Consider the following 24,320-nt stretch of genomic DNA (forward strand, 5'->3'; position numbering starts at 1 on the left):
GGTGGAACGGTGGTCGATTCCGCCCACGATCATATGCGAACGGAGGCGTAAAGTATCGCAATGCTCAATAGCAAAAGAAAATAAATAAATGCTCTGGTCATGAAGGGGGGTAAAACCTTCAAGTGGTTAACTTGCAGGGATTTCCTCTCACTTCCTGTTTTGGTGGTGGGACAGGAAGTGAAGAGTAATCTCCCCGAAGGAGACACAGATGGCTAAAAAGCTTCAAATCCTCCGTCCAAAATGAAAATAATAAAAGTTTTGCCCCCCATAGTTCTACTTTTAAATGGAATTATTTTCAGCTCTAAGAATCTGATGATTATTGGGCACCATGTGGGCATTGTGATTGGTGCCCCCCCCCTCCTCCTCCAGGACGGGGGGGGGCAGGGAAGGGGGTCACGCCCGGCACACGAGGGGTTAATGTGGTCCTCAGTCACGGGAAGGGTTAATCTGTGAGGTGGGGCCCCGGGTGTGCGGGGTGAGGGGCCCCTGGGCGGGCCCCGTTGCTCGGGGGTCCGGCTCCGCCGGTTCCTCCGTCATTTCCTGTGCTGGGAGAAGATGGTGGTCACAGCTGGCAGCAGCAGCAGCGGCGGTGGCGGCGGAGGGGAGAGGAGGAGCCGGCCGCTCTGAGCGCTCCGTGCACGGGCCGGGAGGAGAGACACCCCGGGACCCCCCACCAGCCGGGAGCGCGCCCCCCCCTCCCCCACCCCGGAGAGGTGAGTCCCCGCTACTAGCCAATGTGGCGACTGGCCGGGCGGGCGAGTGACGGGCCCACACCCGTCTGACCCGGGGAGGGAGGGCCGGGGCTGTGCTGAGGGGGGGGACCGGAGCCGGGGTACTGTACTGGAGGGGGTGCCGAGAACTGAGGGGGAAAGGGGGGGCTATGTGGGTGCAGGTAGGGCGCGGGAGCGCGCATCGCTTCTTACACAGGCGCGCGCCCGCCACTGTGTCTCTCTTGTTAAAAATGTATCGCTCGCTGGCCACGCCCGTGAGCCGCGACTGACTGGCGAGGCGGCCAATCGGGAGCGGGAGGGGCGGGGGCAGGTTAGCACAGCGGCCTATGGAGGTGGGCGGGACTGAAGGAAGGAAAAGGCGGGGTTACAGGCCAGGTGGGCTCAGGGTGCAGCTGGAGAGGCCCTGTGAGGTCAGGGTGTCATATTCCTGCTGTGTGTGTGTGCAACTTCCGGCCCGGAGATCTACACTACTATACACCCTACTACACAGAGTACTACTACTATACACACACCCTACTACACTGTGTATACCCAGAGTAATAATACTACACACAGAGTACTAATACTACACACCCTACAACTACACTGTGTACTACTACTACTACACACACCCTATTACACAGAGTACTAATATTATACACACCCTACTACACTGTGTACACCCAGCGTACTAATACTACACACCCTACTACACTGTGTACACCCAGCGTAATTATACTACACACCCTACTACACTGTGTACACCCAGAGTACTGATACTATACACACCCTACTACACTGTGTACTAATACTATACACACTACTACACTGTGTACTACTACTATACACTACACCCACCCTACTATTTACACCACAGAGTACTAATACTACACACCCTACTACACTGTGTACACCCAGAGTACTGATACTATACACCCTACAACACCCAGAGTACTAATACTACACACACCCTACTACACAGAGTACTAATACTATACACCCTACTACACTGTGTACACCCAGAGTACTGATACTATACACCCTACTACACTGTGTACACCCAGAGTACTAATACTACACACACCCTACTACACTGTGTACTAATACTATACACACCCTACTACACTGTGTATACCCAGAGTAATAATACTACACACAGAGTACTAATACTACACACCCTACAACTACACTGTGTACTACTACTATACACACCCTACTACACTGTGTACACCCAGAGTACTAATACTATACTACACAGCCTACTACTACTCTGTGTACTACTACTACACACACCTTACTACACTGTGTACTGCTAAACTCGCACATGGTATTACTATTACACTGTGTACTACTACGCACACCCAGAGTACTACTACACTGTGTACTACTACTGTACACCCAGAGTACTACTACTATACTACACGGCCTACTACTACTCTGTATACTACTACTACACACACCTTACTACACTGTGTACTGCTAAACTCGCACATGGTATTACTATTACACTGTGTACTACTACGCACACCCAGAGTACTACTACACTGTGTACTACTACTATACACTACACACCCAGAGTACTACTACTATACACACACCCAGAGTACTACTACACTGTGTACTATTATACACTACGCACCCTACTACACGGTGTACTACTACTATACACTGCACACCCAGAGTACTACTACACTGTGTACTACTGCTACTACACATCCCAGAGTACTATTATACACTACACACGCAGATTACTACTACTATACTACACTGTGTACTACTACTGTACACCCTACTACACTGTGCACTACTACTATACACCCTACTATACTGTGTACTACTACTAGACTGTGTAGTACTACTATTATACACTACACACATAACAAAAACTACTATACTACACACCCTACTACATTGTGTACTACTGCACACACACAGAATACTACTACACACCCTGCTACACTGTGTACTACAACTACACACACCCAGATTACTACTACTATACACCCTACTACAACACTGTGTACTACTACATAGTTTGTGCAACATCTGCCCCGCAGACCTACACACACACACCCTTCTACTATACACTACACACAGAGTACTACTACTATACTACACACCCTACTACTACACTGTGTACTACTATGACACTGACTACTACACACTGTGTACAACATCCGGTCCGCACATCTACACACTGTGCTACACACCCTGTGTATTACTAATATACTACACACCCACTACTAAACACTACACACACCCTATTACACAGTGTACTACTACACACACACATAACAAGTACTACTACACGATACACACACAGTGTACTACTACACACCCTACCCAGAGTACTACACACACTGCAACACACACCCTATGTTCTACTACTATACAGTACACACTGAGAACTACAACTACACAATACACACTGTGCAAATACACCCCCAGAGTACTACTACACACACATGGTGTGCTACTATGAACTACACACATACCTACTACACAGTGTACTACTATTCACATACTGTGCAAATACACACCCTACTACACACATTGTGCAAATACACACCCTGTGTGCTACTACCACCAAAATACACACCCTGCCTACACCATGTATTATACTACTACTACTACTACTACACACACTGCAAATACACACCACGTGTCCTACTATACACACACTGATACACACCCTACACAGTGTACTACAACTACTACACACACTGTGCAAATACACACCATGTGTCCTACTATACACAGCCTACACAGTGTACTACAACACGCACTGTGCAAATACACACCTTTATTAGTATACTATAGACTCTACAACCCTACACACCCTAGTGTGAACTGTACAACCTGCATAGTGTAAAGCTACAAACCCTGCTGTGTACAACTAATCATCTACACACCGTACACAAACTACTACACAGCTTATAAACGGCAAAATGCACACACCCTTCTGTGCACACTTACGTACACGACACAGAGTCTTGTACAATACACACACACACCCTGCTGTGTTTTTACTATACACAATACACAGTGTACTACTACACAACCTTGTGTGTACTATACAATGCACAAACTAAACACACTTGCTACGGTGTGCTACAAACTGTACACTACACGCACCATGCACAGTGTACAGCTATACATTACACAAACTACAATGTATACTACATTCACCCTGCACAGCGTACAACTACACAACCTACGCACCCTACAAAAACTACATCATGTACACTACTTAAACCCTGCTGAGTACAACACATTCTACACATTGAACCATGTTCACTACACACCCTGCAGGTGTACAACTACACAGATTTCACACCCAGCAAACCTACACAATGTACACACCCTGTTGTGTGCAATACACATCCTATACACACAACACAACTTCACAACCTATACACCTTGTTGTGTACTGTTTAGTATATCCTACACAGCATGAAAACCTACACATTGTACACTATACACACCCTGCTGTGTACTTTACACACTCTAAACCTATACACTGTACAGTATGTACCCTACAAATCGACACCGTGTACAGTACACCCTAACACAACCTGCACTACAAACACCCTACACAATGTACACTATGCAATCTACAAACCTACACAATGTACAATACGCACTCTGCTCTACTATACACTACACAACCTGCCTACCTACACAATGTACACTCTGTAAATACCCTTCTGTGTACTGCACACTACACACCCTGAAAACCCTGCTGTATACAACACAACCTACACTACACACACCCTGCACAATCTACACTTTACAACCAACACACCCTGCAAACCTTGCTGTGTACTACACACCCTGCAGTATACTACACTACACAACCTACACACCTTGCTCAGTGTTCACTACACACCCTTCTGTATACTACAAAATATACACTACACACACTCTGCTGGCTACAACACAACCTACTCACCTTGCTGTGTACTTCCCCAATCTGTACTACACCCACCCACATCCTGCCTTTTACACTACTCACCCTGCCGTGTACTGCACAATCTACACTGCTCACCCTGCTGTGTACTACTCTACTCTACTCACCCGGCCGTGTACTACACAATCTACACTGCTCACCCTGCCGTGTACTACACAATCTACACTACTCGCCCGGCCGTGTACTACACAATCTACATTACTCACCCCGGCCGTGTACTGCACAATCTACACTACTCACCCGGCCGTGTACTACACAATCTACACTACTCACCGGGCCGTGTACTACACAATCTACACTACTCACCCTGCCATGTACTGCACAATCTACACTACTCACCCTGCCGTGTGCTACACAATCTACACTACTCACCCTGCCGTGTACTACACAATCTACACTACTCACCCGGCCGTGTACTACACAATCTACACTACTCACCCTGCCGTGTACTACACAATCTACACTACTCACCCGGCCGTGTACTACACAACCTACACTGCTCACCCGGCCGTGTACTGCACAACCTACACTGCTCACCCTGCCGTGTACTACACAATCTACACTACTCACCCTGCCGTGTACTACACAATCTACACTACTCACCCGGCCGTGTACTACACAATCTACACTACTCACCCGGCCGTGTACTACACAATCTACACTACTCACCCGGCCGTGTACTACACAATCTACACTTCTCACCCTGCCGTGTACTACACAATCTACACTACTCACCCGGCCGTGTACTGCACAATCTACACTACTCACCCGGCCGTGTACTACACAATCTACACTACTCACCGGGCCGTGTACTACACAATCTACACTTCTCACCCTGCCGTGTACTACACAATCTACACTACTCACCCGGCCGTGTACTGCACAATCTACACTACTCACCCGGCCGTGTACTGCACAATCTACACTACTCACCCGGCCGTGTACTACACAATCTACACTACTCACCCGGCCGTGTACTACACAATCTACACTACTCACCGGGCCGTGTACTACACAATCTACACTACTCACCCGGCCGTGTACTACACAATCTACACTACTCACCCTGCCGTGTTCTACACAATCTACACTACTCACCGGGCCGTGTACTACACAATCTACACTACTCACCGGGCCGTGTACTACACAATCTACACTACTCACCGGGCCGTGTACTACACAATCTACACTACTCACCCGACCGTGTACTACACAATCTACACTGCTCACCCTGCCGTGTACTACACAATCTACACTACTCACCCTGCCGTGTACTGCACAATCTACACTACTCACCCTGCCGTGTACTAGTGTATATTTACAGTAGCTTCCGTTTTTGTACTAATTCCCTCCAGCGTTCTCTAAAATTTGCTACATTTGTATCTATTTATTCCCAGTGGTTCCCTCTGCTCCATCTAGTGGCCGTATTGCAGTACAGTAAAACCTTGGTTTGAGAGCGTTTTGCAAGACAAGCAAAATCTTTTAATATATTTTTCCTTGATATACAAGCAGGGCCGCCATCAGGAATTATGGGGCCCCTTACATAGCTTCAGGCATGGGCCCCCCTGGAGCAGAGAACCGGGGTGGGGTTCCTGCCGCCCGAAATTAAGAAGCGGGGGTTGCCGGGTATTGAGAAGCAGGGGGGTGCTATGAATTGGGGGGATTGCCCTGGGCCCCTTACAATAAATATATAAAAAAAGGGGGGGGGGGGTTGCCATCTGGGGCGCTGGGCCCTTTAATAAAAAAAAATATATATATATACAAAAAAAAGGGGGGGAAGGTTGCCATCCGGGACCATGGGGACCTCTGGGCCCTTTAACCAATTCCTTACTGGGCACATATACCCCTTCCTGACCAGATGAAATTTCAGCTTGTGACACTGCGTCACTTTAACTGACAATTGCGCGGTCGTGTGACGTGGCTCCCAAACAAAATTGGCGTCCTTTTTTCCCCACAAATAGAGCTTTTTTTTGGTGGTATTTGATCGCCTCTGCGGTTTTTATTTTTTGCGCTATAAACAAAAATAGAGCGACAATTTTGAAAAAAAAAACAATATTTTTTACTTGTTGCTATAAGAAATAGCCCAATTTTTTTAAAAAAACATTTTTTTTCTCAGTCTAGGCGATACGTATTCTTCTACATATTTTTGGGGGAAAAAAAATAAAAAAAACCGCAAAAACCGTCTGGTTTGCGCAAAAGTTATTGCGCTTTCAAAATAGGGGACATAATTATTATTATTATTATTTTTTTTACTACTAATGGCGGCGATCAGCATTTTTTTCGTGACTGCGACATTATGGCGGACACATCGGACACTTTTGACACATTTTTGGCGCCATTCACATTTATACAGCGATCAGTGCTATAAATATGCACTAATTACTGTATAAATGTGACTGGCATTGAAGGGGTTAACACTAGGGGGTGAGGAAGGGGTTAAATGTGTACCCTGCATAGTGTTCTAACTGTGGGGGGAGGGGGGTGACTGGGGGAGGTGACCGATCTGTGTCCCTATGTACAAGGTCCCTGTAGCCGCCGATCCCGAGTCCCTGGCGGACATAACGGCCGCCAGGCACTCGCATTGGCATCTCAGCGATGCGGCGAGCACGCGCTCCGCCGTCGGATGCGCGCGCAGGCCGTCTTTTTACGGCCTGTTAGAGATTCAGAACCACCACGTATAAAGTCGTACGGCCGTCGGGTAGTGGTTAATAAAAACATATATATATATTAAAAAGGGGGAGGGGTTGCCATCCCGGGGCTATGAGAATTTCCGGGCCCCTTACAAATTTTTGAAAAAAAAGGGGGTTGCCATTCGGGCCCCTTACAGGTGTACTGCCTGTACCCCCCTGATGGTGGCCCTGATATACAAGCGATGTCTTGATATAAGAGTAGCGTCATGTCACAACTGAGTATAAAAGAGAAGAGAGAGGCCTCTAAGTGTAGCAATACGGTTACATTTAATGAAGGTGCAACATTTAGCAACTTATTGCTACACTTAGAGGCGCCTCTCTTCTCTTTTATACCCTGTAAAAAAATGTTTTGATATACAAGTGCTTTGGATTACAAGCATGTTTCTGGAAGGAATTCTCCTTGCAAACCAAGGTTTTACTGTGTCTTCTATTCTTGTACTAATTCCCTCCAGCGTTCTCTAGATTTGCTACATTGTATCTATTCCCCTGTGGTTCCCTGAGCTCCATCTAGTGGCCATATTTCCGTATCTTCTATTCTTGTACTAATTCCCTCCAGCGTTCTCTAGATTTGCTACCTTGTATCTATGTATTCCTATGCAGGCGAGGGGAGAGAGATCAGAGAGAAGAGCTCATCAATGCGCTGCTTCTCTTTCACTGTCCAGTCACAGGCTGAGGGGAGGGGGGTCACAAGACCTGCAGCAGGGGGAACTCAGGTTTGCTGCCCCCTGCTGGACAGGTTTCCCCTGTGTGGCAGAGCTGTGTAACTATCAAGACTGGATGGAGAGAAATCCAAATCTTGCGGCACATAAAACCGTTTTATTTGTGTGTTCGGCTGTTGGTTTGGAGTTGAGCTTTTAGGTCGGCTCGCCGGATTTGGTCTCTGGGGGCGGGGAGTTTAGTGATGTGGTAAACCCTGAGAGGTTGAAGCGGCTAGATAGTCCTAGAAAGGAAACCCTATGTGGTGAGTTTAGATGTGTAAACCGAGAGGAAGTTACGTGTTTATTACCGACCTCCGGGGCTCAACTCGCAAAACTTTTATTTTCTTTTTTTCTTTTCTATTGTCTTTGATGGCAGAGGTGACTTTTTATTGCCGATGAACAATGGAGGCTCTATGGCTGGAATCCCTAAAACTGGGAGGACCAATCATAACCAGAAGAGATCATGTTCTGATCCAGCAAAGGGTTGTAAACTCTCGTTGTGGTTTATTAAATTTTTTTAACCACTTCCATACCGGGGGGCACTTACCCCCCTTCCTGCCCAAGCCAATTTTCAGCTTTCAGTGCTGTCGCACTTTGAATGACAATTGCGCGGTCATGCTACACTGTACCCAAACAATTTTTTCAAAATTTTGTTCCAACAAATATAGTTTTCTTTGGGAGGTATTTGATCACCTCTGCGATTTTTTTTATTTTTTGCGCAACAACTAAAAAAAGACTGACATTTAAAAAAAAAAAATGAAGTTTTTATTTTTTTCTGTAAATTTGGGTAAATAAGTACGTTTTCTACTTCGATTATGGGCACGATAACGCGGCACTGATGGGCACCGGTGAGGTGGGACTGTCAGACACTGACAGGCGGCACTGATAGGTGGCGCTGGTATGGGGCACTGATGGGCACTCATAGGTGGCACTGATGGGCACTCATAGGTGTCACTGATGGGCACTCATAGGCGGCACTGGGCACTAATAGGTGACACTGATGGGCACTCATGGGCGGCACTTATGGGTGGCACTGATGGGTACTTTTGGGTGGCACTGATGGGCACTCATAGGTGGGCACTGGGCATGGATGGGCACTGAGGGGTGGCACTGTTGGACACTGAGGGGTGGCACTGATGGCATTGCTGGGCATTAGGCACTGGGCACTAATAGGCGACACTGATGGGCACCACTTATGGGTGGCACTGATGGGTACTTTTGGGTGGCACAAATGGGCACTGATAGGTGGGCACTGGGCATGGATGGACACTGAGGGGTGGCACTGACAGACACTGAGGGGTGGCACTGATGGCATTGCTGGGCATCACTTGTTTATCCCAGTGCCAGTCCCATGTTGCCAGTCAGTGCCCCATTTTTTACTGCCATTCCCTGGTGGTCCAGTGTGGGCTTTCCTGGTGGTCCAGTGTGGGCATCCGAGGGGGGGGGGGGGGGCTGCGCTGATAAACAATCAGCGCGAACCCCCCTGTCAGGAGAGCCACTGATCGGCTCTCCTCTACTCGCGTCTGTCAGACGCGAGTGAGGAAGAGCCGGTCAACGGCTCTTCCTGTTTACATCGTGATCAGCTGTGATTGGACGCGGCTGATCACGTGATAAAGAGCCTCCGTGAGAGACTCTTTACCGAGATCGGAGATGCAGGGTGTCAGACTGACACCCCGCATCACTGATCGCCGCTCTGCTCGCCCCCACGGGCACGCGCGGCATGAAATCCTGCAGGACGTCAATAGACGTCCATTCAGGATTTCACAACCACTTCCCGAACGTCAATTGTCCATTGACCGGGCGGGAAGTGGTTAAATAAAAATAAAGTGTCAGGACGCCCACTAACACACGGCTCCTTTCTCTATCTGCAATGTAGAGAGCGTCCTGACTCTCCTGCTCGCCCCCTCCTCCCCTCCACACCAGGGAGAAAGCCTTGCATTACTGTGTGGAGTTACAGACAGAAGAACAGGAAGTGAGGATTTCTCAGAAGAAATAAGGACATTTAAAAGCAAAATGGAAGGATGAGGTAAGTGAAGGAGGACTGCACTAAGGTAAAGGAAGCTATTTAGGGAAAAAAATTACCTTTACAACCCCTTCCTCGCCCCCTAGTGTTTAACACCTTCTCTGCCAGTGTCATTTAGACAGTGATTGGTGCATTTTTATAGCACGGATCACTGTATAAATGACAATGGTCCCAAAATGGTGTCCGATGTGTCCGCCGCAATATCGCAGTCACGATAAAAATCGCAGATCGCCGTCATTACTAGTAAAAAAAGGAAATTAATACAAAAAATGCCCTAAAACTATCCCCTATTTTGTAGACGCTATAACTTTTGCGCAAACCAATCAATATACGCTTATTGAGATATTTTTGGTATAAAAAAAGTGTAATTTTTTTTTTTTGTTTAAATGTACAAAATATCGGCACACAATTATCGGCCAGAGAGGTGGTTGAAATATCGTTATCGTATCGGCACTGAAAAAAAAACTGTTATCAGTCGATCCCCAGTTATAGCCTCAGGGTGGGCCAACTTAATATTGAACCCTACGGACTAAGACTGGGATGCCTTTAAAGTTCATGTGTGTGTAAAGGCAGGTGTACCAATACTTTTGGTAATATAGTGTACATGGGATCTAGCACCATGTCATTGGGTGGCGGTTGATGGGGGGGCTGCAAGAACCAGGAAGAGATAACTGGCTTTCAATGAAAAAGGAAACAAATGGTAGGATGGGGTGTGGCGCCACATCTCTGTCTGCTTATGCGTCATCGGGGGAAGGCCGACGACGTCCTCAGGGGGAAGGCCGACGACCCCCTCGGGGGGGGGGGGGGGGGGTGGGGCTCAACATCGGGGGGCAGACATAATCAGGGGGGTGGTGACAAAATTAGGGGGGGGGGCGACATCATCACATCATCAGGGGAGGGCCGACATCATCGGGGGGGGCGACATCATCAGGGGGGACGATTTAGAGAATCAGGAAGAGACAGCTTCCTGAAACAAACAAAGATGGCGGCATAGGATGGGATGTGTAATAGAAGAGCGGTGAAGGGAGAAGATTGGCTGGGCTTATAATGGCTCGTTCATTATAAGTTCATATGTGTGTGTAAAGGCAGGCGTCCCAATACTTTTGGTAATATAGTGTACATGGGATCTAGCACCATGTCATTGGGTGGGGGTTGATGGGTGGCTGCAAGAACCAGGAAGAGATAACTGGCTTTCAATGAAAAAGGAAACAAATGGTAGGATGGGATGTGGCGCCACATCTCTGTCTGCTCATGCGTCATCAGGGGGAAGGCCGACGTCATCAGGGGGAAGGCCGACGTCATCAGGGGGAAGGCCGACGTCATCAGGGGGAAGGCCGACATCATCAGGGGAAAGGCTGATGTCATCAGGGGGAAAGGCCGACAACATTATCAGGGGGGGGAGACATCATCAAGGGGGGGTAAACATTGTGGGGCTGACATAATCAGGGGGGTGGTGACATAATCAGGGGAGGGCCGACACCATCAGGGGAGGACCGACACCATCAGGAGAGGGCCGACACCATCAGGGGGGGGCAACATCATCGGGGAGGGCCGACATCATCGGGGGGGGCGACATCATCAGGGGGAAGGCCTACGTCATCGGGGGGAGGGCGACATCATCGGGGGGGGGGGGGCTGACATATGTAGGGCCGACACCATCAGGGGGGGGGCCGACACCACCATCAGGGGGGGGCCGACACCACCATCAGGGGGGAGGCCGACACCACCATCAGGGGGGGGCGACACCACCATCAGGGGGGGGGGGGCCGACACCACCATCCGGGGGGGGGGGGCCGACACCACCATCAGGGGGGGGGGGGGCCGACACCACCATCAGGGGGGGGCCGACACCACCATCAGGGGGGGGGCCGACACCACCATCAGGGGGGGGGGCCGACACCACCATCAGGGGGGGGGCCGACACCACCATCAGGGGGGGGGCCGACACCACCATCAGGGGGGGGGCCGACACCACCATCAGGGGGGGGGCCGACACCACCATCAGGGGGGGCCGACACCATCATCAGGGGGCCGACACCATCAGGGGGGGCCGACTTTTTCGGAGGTGGCAAAATCATCGGGGAGGGCCGACATCATCAAGGGGGCCAACATCATCTGGGGGACGACTCCGAGAATCAGGAAGAGACAGCTGTCTCCTAATGGCGAAACAAACAAAGATGGCGGCATAGGATGGGGACGTGTAATTGAAGAGAAGATTGGCTGGGCTTATAATGGCTCGTGCACACGAGGGGGGGGGGGGGCGTACAGCATGCACGGGTTTCCAGAACCTCTCCCCAGGACCCACATTTGCTGTATCCAGCCACCCCTGATCTACAATTTTTGACTGTGTGGTCCATTAATTGCGTAAAACACGCAGACGGACGCGTGCCCCAATCACCTGCAGCCACCTACATGAGCCCTATATAAGTCTATAATATACTGTATAGGGATTTAGCAAACGATCCCTTAAACTGTAGAAGTGCTGCGCCCCCGTGTGCTGTTGTTGGCGACGGATCGGTTTGACGCGCGGGTTCCCCTTGTCTGGTGTTTTCGAATCCTTGGCGGAATGCTGTGCCATAGTCTGTAGAGAAGAGAAATGCTTTTGTTTTTCCGGCGGGTTGCGGTCACACCGGTGTTAACCAACCCGGCCTACAGAAGACTTGGACAAGTTGAGAACTGTCGTCCTCGGCGGGGAGAAGCGTGAAGCTGCATTCCTGGGCTTTGTGGAGAGGAAAAGCGCGGCCTTGCTGCTACATGTCACATACCAGACTTTAGCGCTAACCCCTCTCCGTGTCTGGTTCATTGACCGTACATAATGTCTGCATGACAATACTCCCCTACTGCGGCGTGGTGGCGATGTGCGGCATGACAAATGATCATTTTACTATGTGATATTTACAATATTACAAATTCCATGATCTTGTGGGCTGACTTTTATATTTCTGTTCTTTTAGGTCACCATGAGTGAAAGTGCCAAGGAGTGTCGGGTGGCGCACAACCCCAACCTCGGGGAAATCATGAGGGTGAAGTCCGAAGTGGGGACCCCAGCTGAAGAGCGGACTTATAGCCAGCAATGGTAAGCCCGTAAAATACGTTTTTTATTTTATTTTAATTTTTTTTTGTTAAAGGGGTTGTAAAGGTAAAAGTTTTTTCACCTTAACCACTTAACCCCCGGACCATATTGCTGCCCGAAGACCAGAGCACTTTTTGCGATTCGGGACTGCGTCGCTTTAACTGACAATTGCGCGGTCGTGCGACGTGGCTCCCAAACAAAATTGGCGTCCTTTTTTCCCCACAAATAGAGCTTTCTTTTGGTGGTATTTGATCACCTCTGCGGTTTTTGTTTTTTGCGCTATAAACAAAAATAGAGCGACAATTTTTAAAAACAATGAATATTTTTTACTTTATGCTATAATAAATATCCCCAAAACATATATAAAAAAATTTTTTTTTTTCCCCAGTTTAGGCCGATACGTATTCTTCTACCTATTTTTCGTAAAAAAAAAATCACAATAAGCGTTTATTGATTGGTTTGCGCAAAAGTTATAGCGTTTACAAAATAGGGGGTATTTTTATGGCATTTTTTTTTATATATTTTTTTTACTAGTAATGGCGGCGATCAGCGTTTTTTTTTTTTTTCGGTACTGCGACATTGTGGCGGACACTTCGGACACTTTTAAAACATTTTAGGGACCATTGGCATTTTTATAGCGATCGGTGCTATAAAAATGCATTGGATTACTATAAAAATGCCACGGGCAGTGAAGGGGTTAACACTAGGGGGCGGGGAAGGGGTTAAGTATGTCCCTGGGTGTGTTCTTACTGTGGGGGGAGTGGCCTCACTAGGGGAAATGACTGATCTTCTGTTCATACATTGTATGAACAGAAGATCAGCATTTCCCCCCCTGACAGGACCGGGAGCTGTGTGTTTACACACACAGCTCCCGGTCCCCGCTCTGTAACGAGCAATCGCGGGTGCCCGGCGGCGATCGCGCCCACCGAGCACCCGCACGGGAGTCAGTGGCCGCAAAGAGAGCCGACGTAGAGCTACGGGCTCTTGCCCAGGAGAGCCGACCTGCCGCCGCAGAATGACGGCGGCTGGTCGGCAAGTAGTTAATGCGGAGGTCCGCTTTTAAAAAAAAATTAAAAACAAACACTGTAGCTGCTGACTTTTAATAAGGAGACTTGCCTGTCCAGGGCGCCCGCGATGACGGCAGCTGAAGCCGAGCAAACGCTCGGGTCTCGGCTGCCCCGCCGCCATCCTCGGTGAGGGAATCGGGAAGTGAAACCTTGCGGCTTCACCACCCGATTCCCTACTGCGCATGCGCGAGCCGGGCGGCATGACGTGAATTGGCGATGTCTCCTGGGACACACACAAGGTCCCAGAAGACACCGCTCCCCCATTCCCCAGGAGGCAGCCGAGGAGGAGAAGAAAGAAGACGGACCGCGGATCAGGAAGTGGCAGATTAGGACGATCTGCCTAGCAGGTATGTATAAAAAAATTTTTTTTTGCAGCATTTTTTTTTTCTTGGTGGAGCTCCGCTTTCATGCATTGTATGCATTAAGGTGAAAAAACATCTGCGGATTAGCGGCCCCCCGAGCCCACCGTTTACTTACCTGACCCCTCGAAAGTCCCACGCCGTGAACGCGCTTGCTTCTCGGCCGGACTTCTCGGCTCATTCATTGGTTGGTTGAAAGCAGCGCAGCCATTGGCTGGCGCTGCTCTTAATCGCATCCAATGACGCGTCGCGGCGGGGGCCGAGTGATACAGTGATATGGCCGCCGGCTGTATCACAGGAGCGCGCCCGCAAGAACTCATCACCATGCTCGCTCGCATGACGGTGGTGAGTTCTTGCAAGGAGGAGCAGAGACAACCGCAGAGGGACCCCAGAAAACTAGGTTCGGGGGCACTCTGTGCAAAACGAGCTGCACAGTGGAGGTAAGTATAACATGTTTGTTATTTAAAAAAAAAAAAAAAAAAAATGTATCTGTAGTGATCCTTTAACCACTTAAGGACCCCTTCACGCCGATATACGCCGGCAGAATGGCATGGCTGGGCACAATCACGTACCTGTACGTGGCCCTTTAAGCCCAGCCGTGGGGTCGCGCGCGCCGCCGGCGCGTGCACGCGACCCGGTCGGAAGCTTCGTGCCCGCGGGACCCGATCGCCACCGGTGTCCCGCGATCGGTCCTCCGGAGCTGAAGAACGGGGAGAGCTGTGTGTAAACACACCTTCCCTGTTCGTCGTTGTGGCAATGTCATTGATCGTGTGTTCCCTGATATAGGGAAAGACGATCAATGATGTCACACGTCCAGCCCCGCCCCCCTACAGTTAGAAACACATATGAGGTCACACTTAACCCCTTCAGCGCCCCCTGTGGTTAACTCCTAAACCGCAATTGTCATTTTCACAGTAAACAATGCATTTTTAATGCATTTTTTGCTGTGAAAATGATATTGGTCCCAAAAATGTGTCAAAATTGTCCGAAGTGTCCGCCATAATGTCGCGGTCATGAAAAAAAACGCTGATCGCCGCCATTTAGTAGTAAAAAAAAAATATATTAATAAAAATGCAATAAAACTATCTCCTATTTTAAAAACGCTATAAATTTTGCGCAAACCAATCGATAAACGCTTATTGGGATTTTTTTACCAAAAATATGTAGAAGAATACGTATCGGCCTAAACTGAGAAAAAAAAATGTTTTTTTATATCTTTTTTGGGGATATTTATTATAGCAAAAAGTAAAATATATATATTTTTTTTTTTCAAAATTGTCGCACTATTTTTGTTTATAGCGCAAAAAATAAAAACTGCAGAGGTGATCAAATACCACCAAAAGAAAGCTCTATTTGTGGGGAAAAAAGGAAGCCAATTTTGTTTGGGAGACACGTCGCACGACCGCGCAATTGTCTGTTAAAGCGACGCAGTGCCGAATCGCAAAAACTGGCCAGGTCCTTTAGCTCCATAAAGGTCCAGGTCTTAAGTGGTTAACCGACACGTTCCAATGGTTGTAACTGTTAAATGTATTTCTTTGTTCTCAGCTCTGCCGGCTCCAAATCTCGCTGCATGGACCCGGAACCCAAGAGATTAAAAGAGAAGCGGGGGACTGCAGTGACCAAGAGTCTCCAGCAGGTGGACTTTTGGTGTAAGTTGAGGTCAAGTGGAGCTCGTTGGTCGGCTATGACATACTGTGGGGGGAAGGGTGGCCACACACACCTCCAATGTTGAAAGTTAAATGTCTGCTTATTGGGCCCGGGGAACTTGCCTTCTGCGTACAGTGCTGTGAAAAATTCTCCTGTATATACTTGTCCCGCCTCCTCCCTGTCCCCTCCAAGGCAGCCAGCATGTATAGCTTTTGTGGCCCCCGGCGCTCGGGGATTGGTTGGAGGCCCACAAAAGATATACATGTCCAAATTACCAGGCGGGCTGTAACGCGTGCCGCGATTAGCCCACGGGCCAGACTTTGGACTTGTCTGCCCTAGTGGGAGCGGGTACCTGTCAAAACTATGCACTCACTCCAAAAAAAGAAAAAAATCTGCCTAAAGTTAAAAGGGGGTGGGGGTGTTGTTGGGCGTGGGGGAGAGAATAGCTTAACTTCCCCTTTTTTTGGGAAGTTTTATATTTCATATAGGAAATTACTGGATTATATGGTACAGTGAAACCTCGGATTGCGAATAATGCTCGAAAAATCTTGGAAATACTCTGTTCCCAAGGTTTTTCGAGTTCAGCCGTGATGTCCTCGGGCCTTTCCGTCCGTTTTCCGAGGCTCTCCGGCGCCCCCCCCCCCACCTCTGGCCACATGTGGTATTGCATGCCATTGAAGTCAATGCGGAACAAATTATTTTCGTTTCCATTGACTTCTATGGGAAAACTCGCTTTGATATGCGAGTGCTTTGGATTACGAGCATTCTCCTGGAACGGATTATTCTCGTAATCCGAGGTTCAACTGTCATTTCCAATATCTCCCTTTCAGTCTTTTGTAAGCTGCCTGCAGTAATTTATTGTGTGTGTGTGTGTGTGTATATATATATATATATATATATATTAGGGCTGTGCGTTAAACGCGATATTAGCGGCGTTAACGCAAACCCATGTTAACGCCGTCAATATTTTTATCGTGCGATTAACGCAGGAGCCCTCGGGGTGGACATGCAGAGTGTGCAGCGGCGCGGCGCGGCTTACCTTCTCGCTGGATTCACAGGCAAGTTACTCACCTTGTCCCTGGATCCAGCGATGCCACCCCGCTGTGTGATCGAGCGGGTCCTCCTTGCTTGGCGGGTCCTCCTTGCTTGGCGGGTCCTCCTCGCTCGGCGGGTCCTCCTCGCTCGATTCACAGTGCCTGTGTGCCGCCGAGCTCCGTTCCCTGCGACGTTACTACGCACGGGAGCGGAGAACGGCGCCAAATTTAAAAAAGTAAACAAACACAATATACACAGTATACTGTAATCTTATAGATTACAGTACTGTATGTAAAAAATACACACCCCCCCCTTGTCCCTAGTGGTCTGCCCAGTGTCCTACATGTTCTTTTATAAAATAAAAACTATTCTTTCTGCCTGAAAAACTGTAGATTGTCCAAAAGTGTCCCTTTATGTCAAAAATGGTTTTAGATCAGCTAGAAAACAGCGATAATAAATTATAATCACTTGCAGAATTGTGCGATATTTGTGGGGAAATTCGTCATAAATTAGACGTTAACTATGACATTAATACGATTAATCGCGATTAAAAATTTTAATCGTTTGACAGCACATATATATATATATATATATTTGTGTGTGTGTGTATATAATATATATATATATAATTTTTTTTTTTCCCTCCCTCTTCAGTCTGTGAGACCTGCCAGGAGTACTTTGTAGACGAATGTCCCAGCCATGGACCCCCTATCTTGGTGCCAGATACGCCAGTCTCTATTGGAACCCCCGATCGGGCAGCGCTGACGGCACCGCGCGGGATTGAGGTGGTAAAGGACGGCAGCGGGGAGAGCGAAGTGCGCTGCATCAACGAGGTCATCCCCAGAGGTCACGTCTACGGACCGTACGAAGGGCAGATCTCTCTGCAGGACAAATCATCGGGCTTCTTCTCCTGGCTGGTATGTGATTTGTCCGAAGTGCGCCTGTCATTAAGACCCCCTTTTACGCTGAGGCGGTTTTCAGGCGTTTTAGCGCTAGAAATGGCCTCTAAATAGCACCTAAAAACCGCCTCCTATTCATTTCAGTGCGACTTTTCACACTGGGGCGGTGTGCTTGTGGGACGTTATGAAAAGTCCTGCAAGTAGCATCTTTGGGGCGGTTTGGGATCGAGTTCGACCGATATATCTGCAGGCCAATATATCGGCCGTTTTGGAGAAATCGGCATCGGCCGATTTTTTTATCCAAATTAGGCCGATATTTTACATGGCCGCTAGCGATGCCACGGATCCGGAGCTAGGCCGAAGCCGCGGCCTTTCCTGATGCTGTGACCGCGGCTTCGGCCTAGCTCCGGAGCCACGGCCATCTTAGTACACCCAGCGCGGCGGCCCTCCTCTCTGTTTACGCCCACAGAGGAGGAGGGGCCCGCGCTCGTGGGACACACACCGCTCTCTGGTGTCTGTAGCAGGGGGTGGGGGGGTCTATACTGGAGGGAGAGGGGGGTCTGTACTGAGGGGGGTGACACCATTTTTTTTTTTGCACTAGTGCCACCTGCCAGTGCCAATTAGTGCCACTTGCCATCCAGTGCCATCTGCCAGTGGCAATACCAGTGCCACCATCCAGTGCCAATTAGTGCCACCTTCCATCCAGTGGCATCTGCCGATGCCACCTGCCAGTGCCATCATCCAGTGCCACCTTCCATCCAGTGCCACCTGCCAGTGCGATCCAGTGCCACCTACCAGTGCCAACTAAAGCCATCAGTGCCACCTGCCAATGCCAACCAGTGCTAAGTATTGCCACCCAGTGCCACCTGCCAGTCAGTGCCAACCAGTGCCACTTGCCAGTGTCACCTGTTAGTGCCACCTGCCAGTGCCACCTGCCAATGTCAATTAGTGCCACCTGCCAATGTCAATTAGTGCCACCTGCCAGTGCCAATAAGTGCCACCTGCCAATCCGTGCCTTCTGCTAGTGCCATCTTCCAGTGCCACGAGCCAGTGCCATCAAAAAAAATAAAAAGATCGGCCTAAAACATCGGCTGCATATATCGGCCACCGGCCTCCCATATTTCTAAACATCGGCTAGAGAAAAACCCATATCGGTCAACCTCTAGTTTGGGAGCGCTGTATACAGCGCTCCATAAATGCCCTGCCCATTGAAGTGAATGGGCAGCACATCCAAATCGCTTGGGAAGTGCCGCAACACAGGCATTTTTAACCCCTTCTTTTTTTCACCACAAATAGAGATTTCTTTTGGTGGTATTTGATCACCTCTGCGGTTTTTATTTTTTGCGCTATAAACAAAAAAAACAGCGCAGATTTTGAAAAAAAACAAGCAATATTTTTTACTTTTTGCTATAATAAATATCCCCCAAAAAAGTATATAAAAAAACTATTTTTTTCCCTCAGTTTAGGCCGATACGTATTCTTCTACATATTTTTGGTAAAAAAAAAATCGCAATAAACGTTTATTGATTGGTTTGCGCATAAGTTATAGCGCTTACAAAATAGGAGATAGTTTTATGGCATTTTTATTAATAATTTTTTTTTTAATAGTATTGGTGGCGATCTGCAATTTTTGTTATGACTGCGACAATGATGTACACATCGGACACTTTTGACGCTATTTTGCGGCCGTTGTCATTTATGCAGTGATCAGTGCTATAAAAATGCACTGATTACTGTGAAAATGACACTGACAGGGAAGGTGTTAAACACTAGGGGGCGATGACGAGCTTAAGTGTGTCCTAGGGAGTGATTCTAACTGTGTGGGGGATGGGCTACGAGTGACATGACAGCGATCCCTGCTCCCGATGACAGGGGGCAGAAGATCAGTGTCATGTCGCTAGGCAGAACAGGGAAATGCCTTGTTTACATAGACATCTCCCCGTTCTGCCGCTCCGTGACACGATCGCAGGACAGTGCGATTTTAGCCCATTCAAATGAATAGGCTGAAATGTCACTGCACTCGGATCATATGTGAATCGCACAGGAACGCTCGGCGCATTACTGTGCGATTCATGGTGTGAACTGGCCCTCTCTTAAGGGCTTTTCACACAATCTTTGCCCTCTGCCGCAAGGAAAGTGTATACCCCTGTACAGCTGCCTTTGCAGGTTAGGGTGGTGGCAGGAAAAATCTGGCTCAATTTTTACCAACCCCCCCCAATTGCAAATGTAAACAGAAAGCTAAATCTTTAGCAAACCTTTGCTTGTTTACTCTGGGCGTTCCCGCGCCTGTAAACTCTGACACCAGAATAGGAAGTGATATGTCGGCGTTGGCGGGGCTTTCTTTTCTTGTTCAAGGATTTTATTAAGATTTTCAGAAACAGACAAGGTCATCGGGGGTGTGGATTTTTTTTTTTTAAATCTACTTGTCCAAGGAAATGAATTGGGGTCCCAATCTCCTTGTCCTGATAAAAAAATAAATACTGTATATACTCGAGTATAAGCCAAGTTTTTCAGCACTTTTTTTGTGCTGAAAATGCCCCCCTCGGCTTATACTCGAGTCCTCTTTTTGCGCCTCATCTCCCGGATTTGGGGACCCGGTACTGGCCGGCCGTAGGTCTCCTGGACCCCAAACTTGGCACACATGTAGCCCCCGTTCTTCTCTACAAGTGTGCAAAGTTTTTTGTCTGGGGGATCTACGGCTGGGGAGCACCGTTTTTTTTCAAAGCCGGGCACCCCTTCCATAGACTCATATCTTAAACGTCAGTCTAGGCATGGGCACAGTGAGGCATGGGCACAGTGAGGCATGGGCACAGTGAGGCAATGGACACAGTGAGGCATGCACATTGGTACAGTGAGGCATGGACACCGTGAGGCATGCACATGGGCACAGTGAGGCAATGGACACCGTGAGGCATGCACATGGACACAGTGAGGCAATGGACACCGTGAGGCATGCACATGGACACAGTGAGGCAAAGTGGGGCACAGTGTGGCATGCAGATGGACACCCTAGGCTTATACTCGAGTCCTCTTTTTGTGCCTGATCTCCCAGATTTGGGGACCCGGTACTGGCCGGCCGTAGGTCTCCTGGACCCCAAACTTGGCACACATGTAGCCCCCGTTCTTCTCTAAAAGTGTGCAAAGTTTTTTGTCTGGGGGACCTACGGACAGGGAGCACCGATTTTTTTTTTTTTTCAAAGCCGGGCACCCCTTCCATAGACTCCCATCTTAAATGTCAGTCTAGGCATGGGCACAGTGAGGCAAAGTGGGGCACAGTGAGGCATGCACATGGACACCCTAGGCTTATACTCAAACTCTTTTCTTGTTGATTATTCTCCTCGCAGGTGGTGGATAATAACAACCGATATAAATCCATCGATGGAACAAATGAAGCCACTTCCAACTGGATGAGGTGAGATCCTGGAAATTGGAGTAGGCTAGAGCTGTCAGATTTTCAACTCCTTAGTACCGACAAAAGCAAGCATCTGATTGGTTGCAGTGGGGTGACCTTTCATGATAAAGCCGTGTCTATAGGCGTTGTCAGCCAATAAACACTGACCGCTATGAAAGTTCCTCGATTTTATACTTTTTTCTTTCTTTTCTTTTCTTTTCTTTTCCTTTTCTTTCTTTCTTTCTTTCTTTCTTTCTTTCTTTCTTTCTTTCTTTCTTTCTTTCTTTCTTTCTTTCTTTCTTTCCTTCCTTCCTTCCTTCCTTCCTTCCTTTCTTCATCCATTGCACACTTTTCTTTCTTTCTTGCTTGCTTGCTTGCTTTCTTTCTTTCTTTCTTTCTTTCCCTCTTTCCTTCTTTCTTTCTCCATTGCGCGCTTTACTTCTTTCCTTCTTTCTTTCTTTTTCTTTTTTTCTATCTATCTTTCTTTCTTTCTTTCTTTCTTTCTTTCTTTCTTTCTTTCTTTCTTTCTTTTCTTCTTTCCTTCTTTCCTTTTTTCATCCATTGCACTTTTTTCTTTCTTTTTTTCTTTCTTTCTTTCTTTCTTTCTTTTTTTTTTTCCTTCTTTCTCCTCTTTCCTCTTTCCTTCTTTCTTTCTCCATTGCGCGCTTTCCTTCTTTCCTTCTTTCTTTCTTTTTCTTTCTGTCTTTCTTTTCTTTTCTTTTCTTTTCTTTTCTTTCTCGTCTATGCTGCCTTTCTTTTATCTGTCTTTTTTATTCATCTGCTTTCACCATCTATACACAGTTTCCAAGGTTTTCCGAGGTCAGCCGAGCCTTTCTAAAGGCTCTCCGGCGCCCCCCCCACCTCTGGCCACATGCAGTATTGGATGCCATAGAAGTAACCCTAATTATTTTCGTTCCTATTGACTTCTATGGGGAAACTCGCTTTTGATATGTGAGTGCTTTGGATTACAAACATTCTCCTGGAACGGATTATACTCGTAATCCGAGGTTCCACTGTATAACTAGTGCAGCAGTCACTCATTTTTTTATTATTGCTTTTCGAATGCCTTATGGTAAAAACTTAGTGCAAACCACTAGCCAGGGATCTCCGAACTACGTCCCTCCAGCTGTTGCAGAACTATACATCCCATGAGGCATTGTAAAACTCTGACGTTGATGCCGCCTACACACGATCATTTTTCAGCATGGAAAAAAAAAGGTTATTTTTCAGCATGATGAAAAAAATGAAGTTTTCCCAACTTCATCATTAAAACGACGTTGCCTACACACCATCGTTTTAAAAAAATGATGAACAAAGCGCGGTGATGTACAACACGTACAACGGCACTCTGAAGGGGAAGTTCTATTCGCCTTTGGGCTGCTTTAGCTGATTCCTTGTTAGTAAAAGACGATTCGCGCTTTTCTGTCTGTTACAGCGTGATGAATGTGCTTGCTCCATTATGAACGGTAGTTTTACCAGAACGAGCGCTCCCGTCTCATAACTTGCTTCTGAGCATGCGCGGGTATTTTATGTCGTTTTTGCCCACACACGACCATTTTTTACAACCTGAAAAACGAGTTTAAAACAACGTTTAAAAAATGCAGCATGTTCAAATTTTTTTTTTTTTTTGCCGTTTTTCAGAACCTGAAAAACTATGTGAAGCCCACACACCATCATTTTAAATGACGTTTTTGAAAAACGTTTTTTCCCTATCCGTCTTTCAGGACAGCCACAACTTGAGAGATAGGCTCCTCCTCTTCCTTAGGAAACACTGCCCAGCCTTTAAAATCTCTCCTCCCCCTGCTAGACCTCAGTTCTTAGTGTTTCCTCCGGTGGGGAGACACTGCTAAGGAACCAGGCAGAGCAGTCAGGGGACTGTGGCCATCATTATCTTTTCCTGTGGAGGAAGCAAGGGCTTCCTAAAGGAGATTGAGCGACTTACCGCCAAAGAACGCACCCCAACCAGGTCGAGCGCGACAGACGGTTCTGTGGGGGGGTCCCTATCGTGTCCACAGGACCGCGGCGGGGGAATTCAGCTCCGGGCGGCCGCATATTATTTTTTTCCTTTTGAAAAATGCGGGCCGAGTGGACGGGCGACGTCATTTCCGGTGCGCCTTGGAAAGGATTCCCTATGACCCGCGACTTCCGGTTCCGGGTCGCGGCGCTGATAGGAGACCCACGCGTCCTGCTGGAGGTGTCGGATACTCGTTGGGACGAGTTAGACACAGCACAACCACCCCGCTATGTCGGTAACCTCTCCGGAACGGGACCCGACTAGGGACGCTACCTCCAGCCAGTCCAAGGTAAGGGTTCCTGGGGAGGGTTCCCAAAAACTTTTAGACTATGTCTTTTTTCCCTTCCTCTATTTTTTCCCTTGGTGGTTGGGGGAGAGGAGGGAAAGACAGCAGGGCACCTAGCAGTAGTGTCTGTCTAGTGCTTCCCAGAGGGTTGTAACCATGTTGTTATTTTAAAAAAAAAAAAAAAAAAACTTTTTTTATAAAATGTTGTTTGCAGATCTCTGCTCTTTTAATGTGGGTCCCTATGTCTTCTATTTTTTCAGAAGAGCCTAGAAAAGAGCCAAGAAAAAACAGGAAAGACACATAGTTCTAGGAAAAAGTGTGCTTCCTGTAGGGATTCCCTTCCTGATTCTTGGGCAAAGGTTTTATGCAGAGATTGCATAAACTCTCTAGTTAGGGAAAGGGATGCAGAACAGGAGGATAGTCTAGCTGCTTCAGTTAAGGAACTAGCCTCTACCTTT

The 24,320-nt window shown here is 48.0% G+C and overlaps 1 protein-coding gene across 1 annotated transcript in view; it reads left to right on the forward strand.

Moving 5' to 3' along the window:
* Positions 1-537: 537 nt before the first annotated feature.
* Positions 538-24,320, forward strand: part of PRDM11 (PR/SET domain 11) — a 42,392-nt gene continuing 18,609 nt past the window's right edge. The window contains exons 1-5 of the mRNA XM_040328060.1: positions 538-713; positions 13,046-13,167; positions 16,136-16,239; positions 17,927-18,189; positions 21,516-21,583. Of these exons, the coding sequence (XP_040183994.1) occupies positions 13,052-13,167; positions 16,136-16,239; positions 17,927-18,189; positions 21,516-21,583 (551 nt within the window). The 5' untranslated portion in view covers positions 538-713; positions 13,046-13,051. The remainder of the gene's footprint in view (positions 714-13,045; positions 13,168-16,135; positions 16,240-17,926; positions 18,190-21,515; positions 21,584-24,320) is intronic.

This window comes from Rana temporaria, chromosome 11 (assembly GCF_905171775.1).
Source record: "Rana temporaria chromosome 11, aRanTem1.1, whole genome shotgun sequence".
Taxonomy (NCBI): Eukaryota; Metazoa; Chordata; class Amphibia; order Anura; family Ranidae; genus Rana; species Rana temporaria.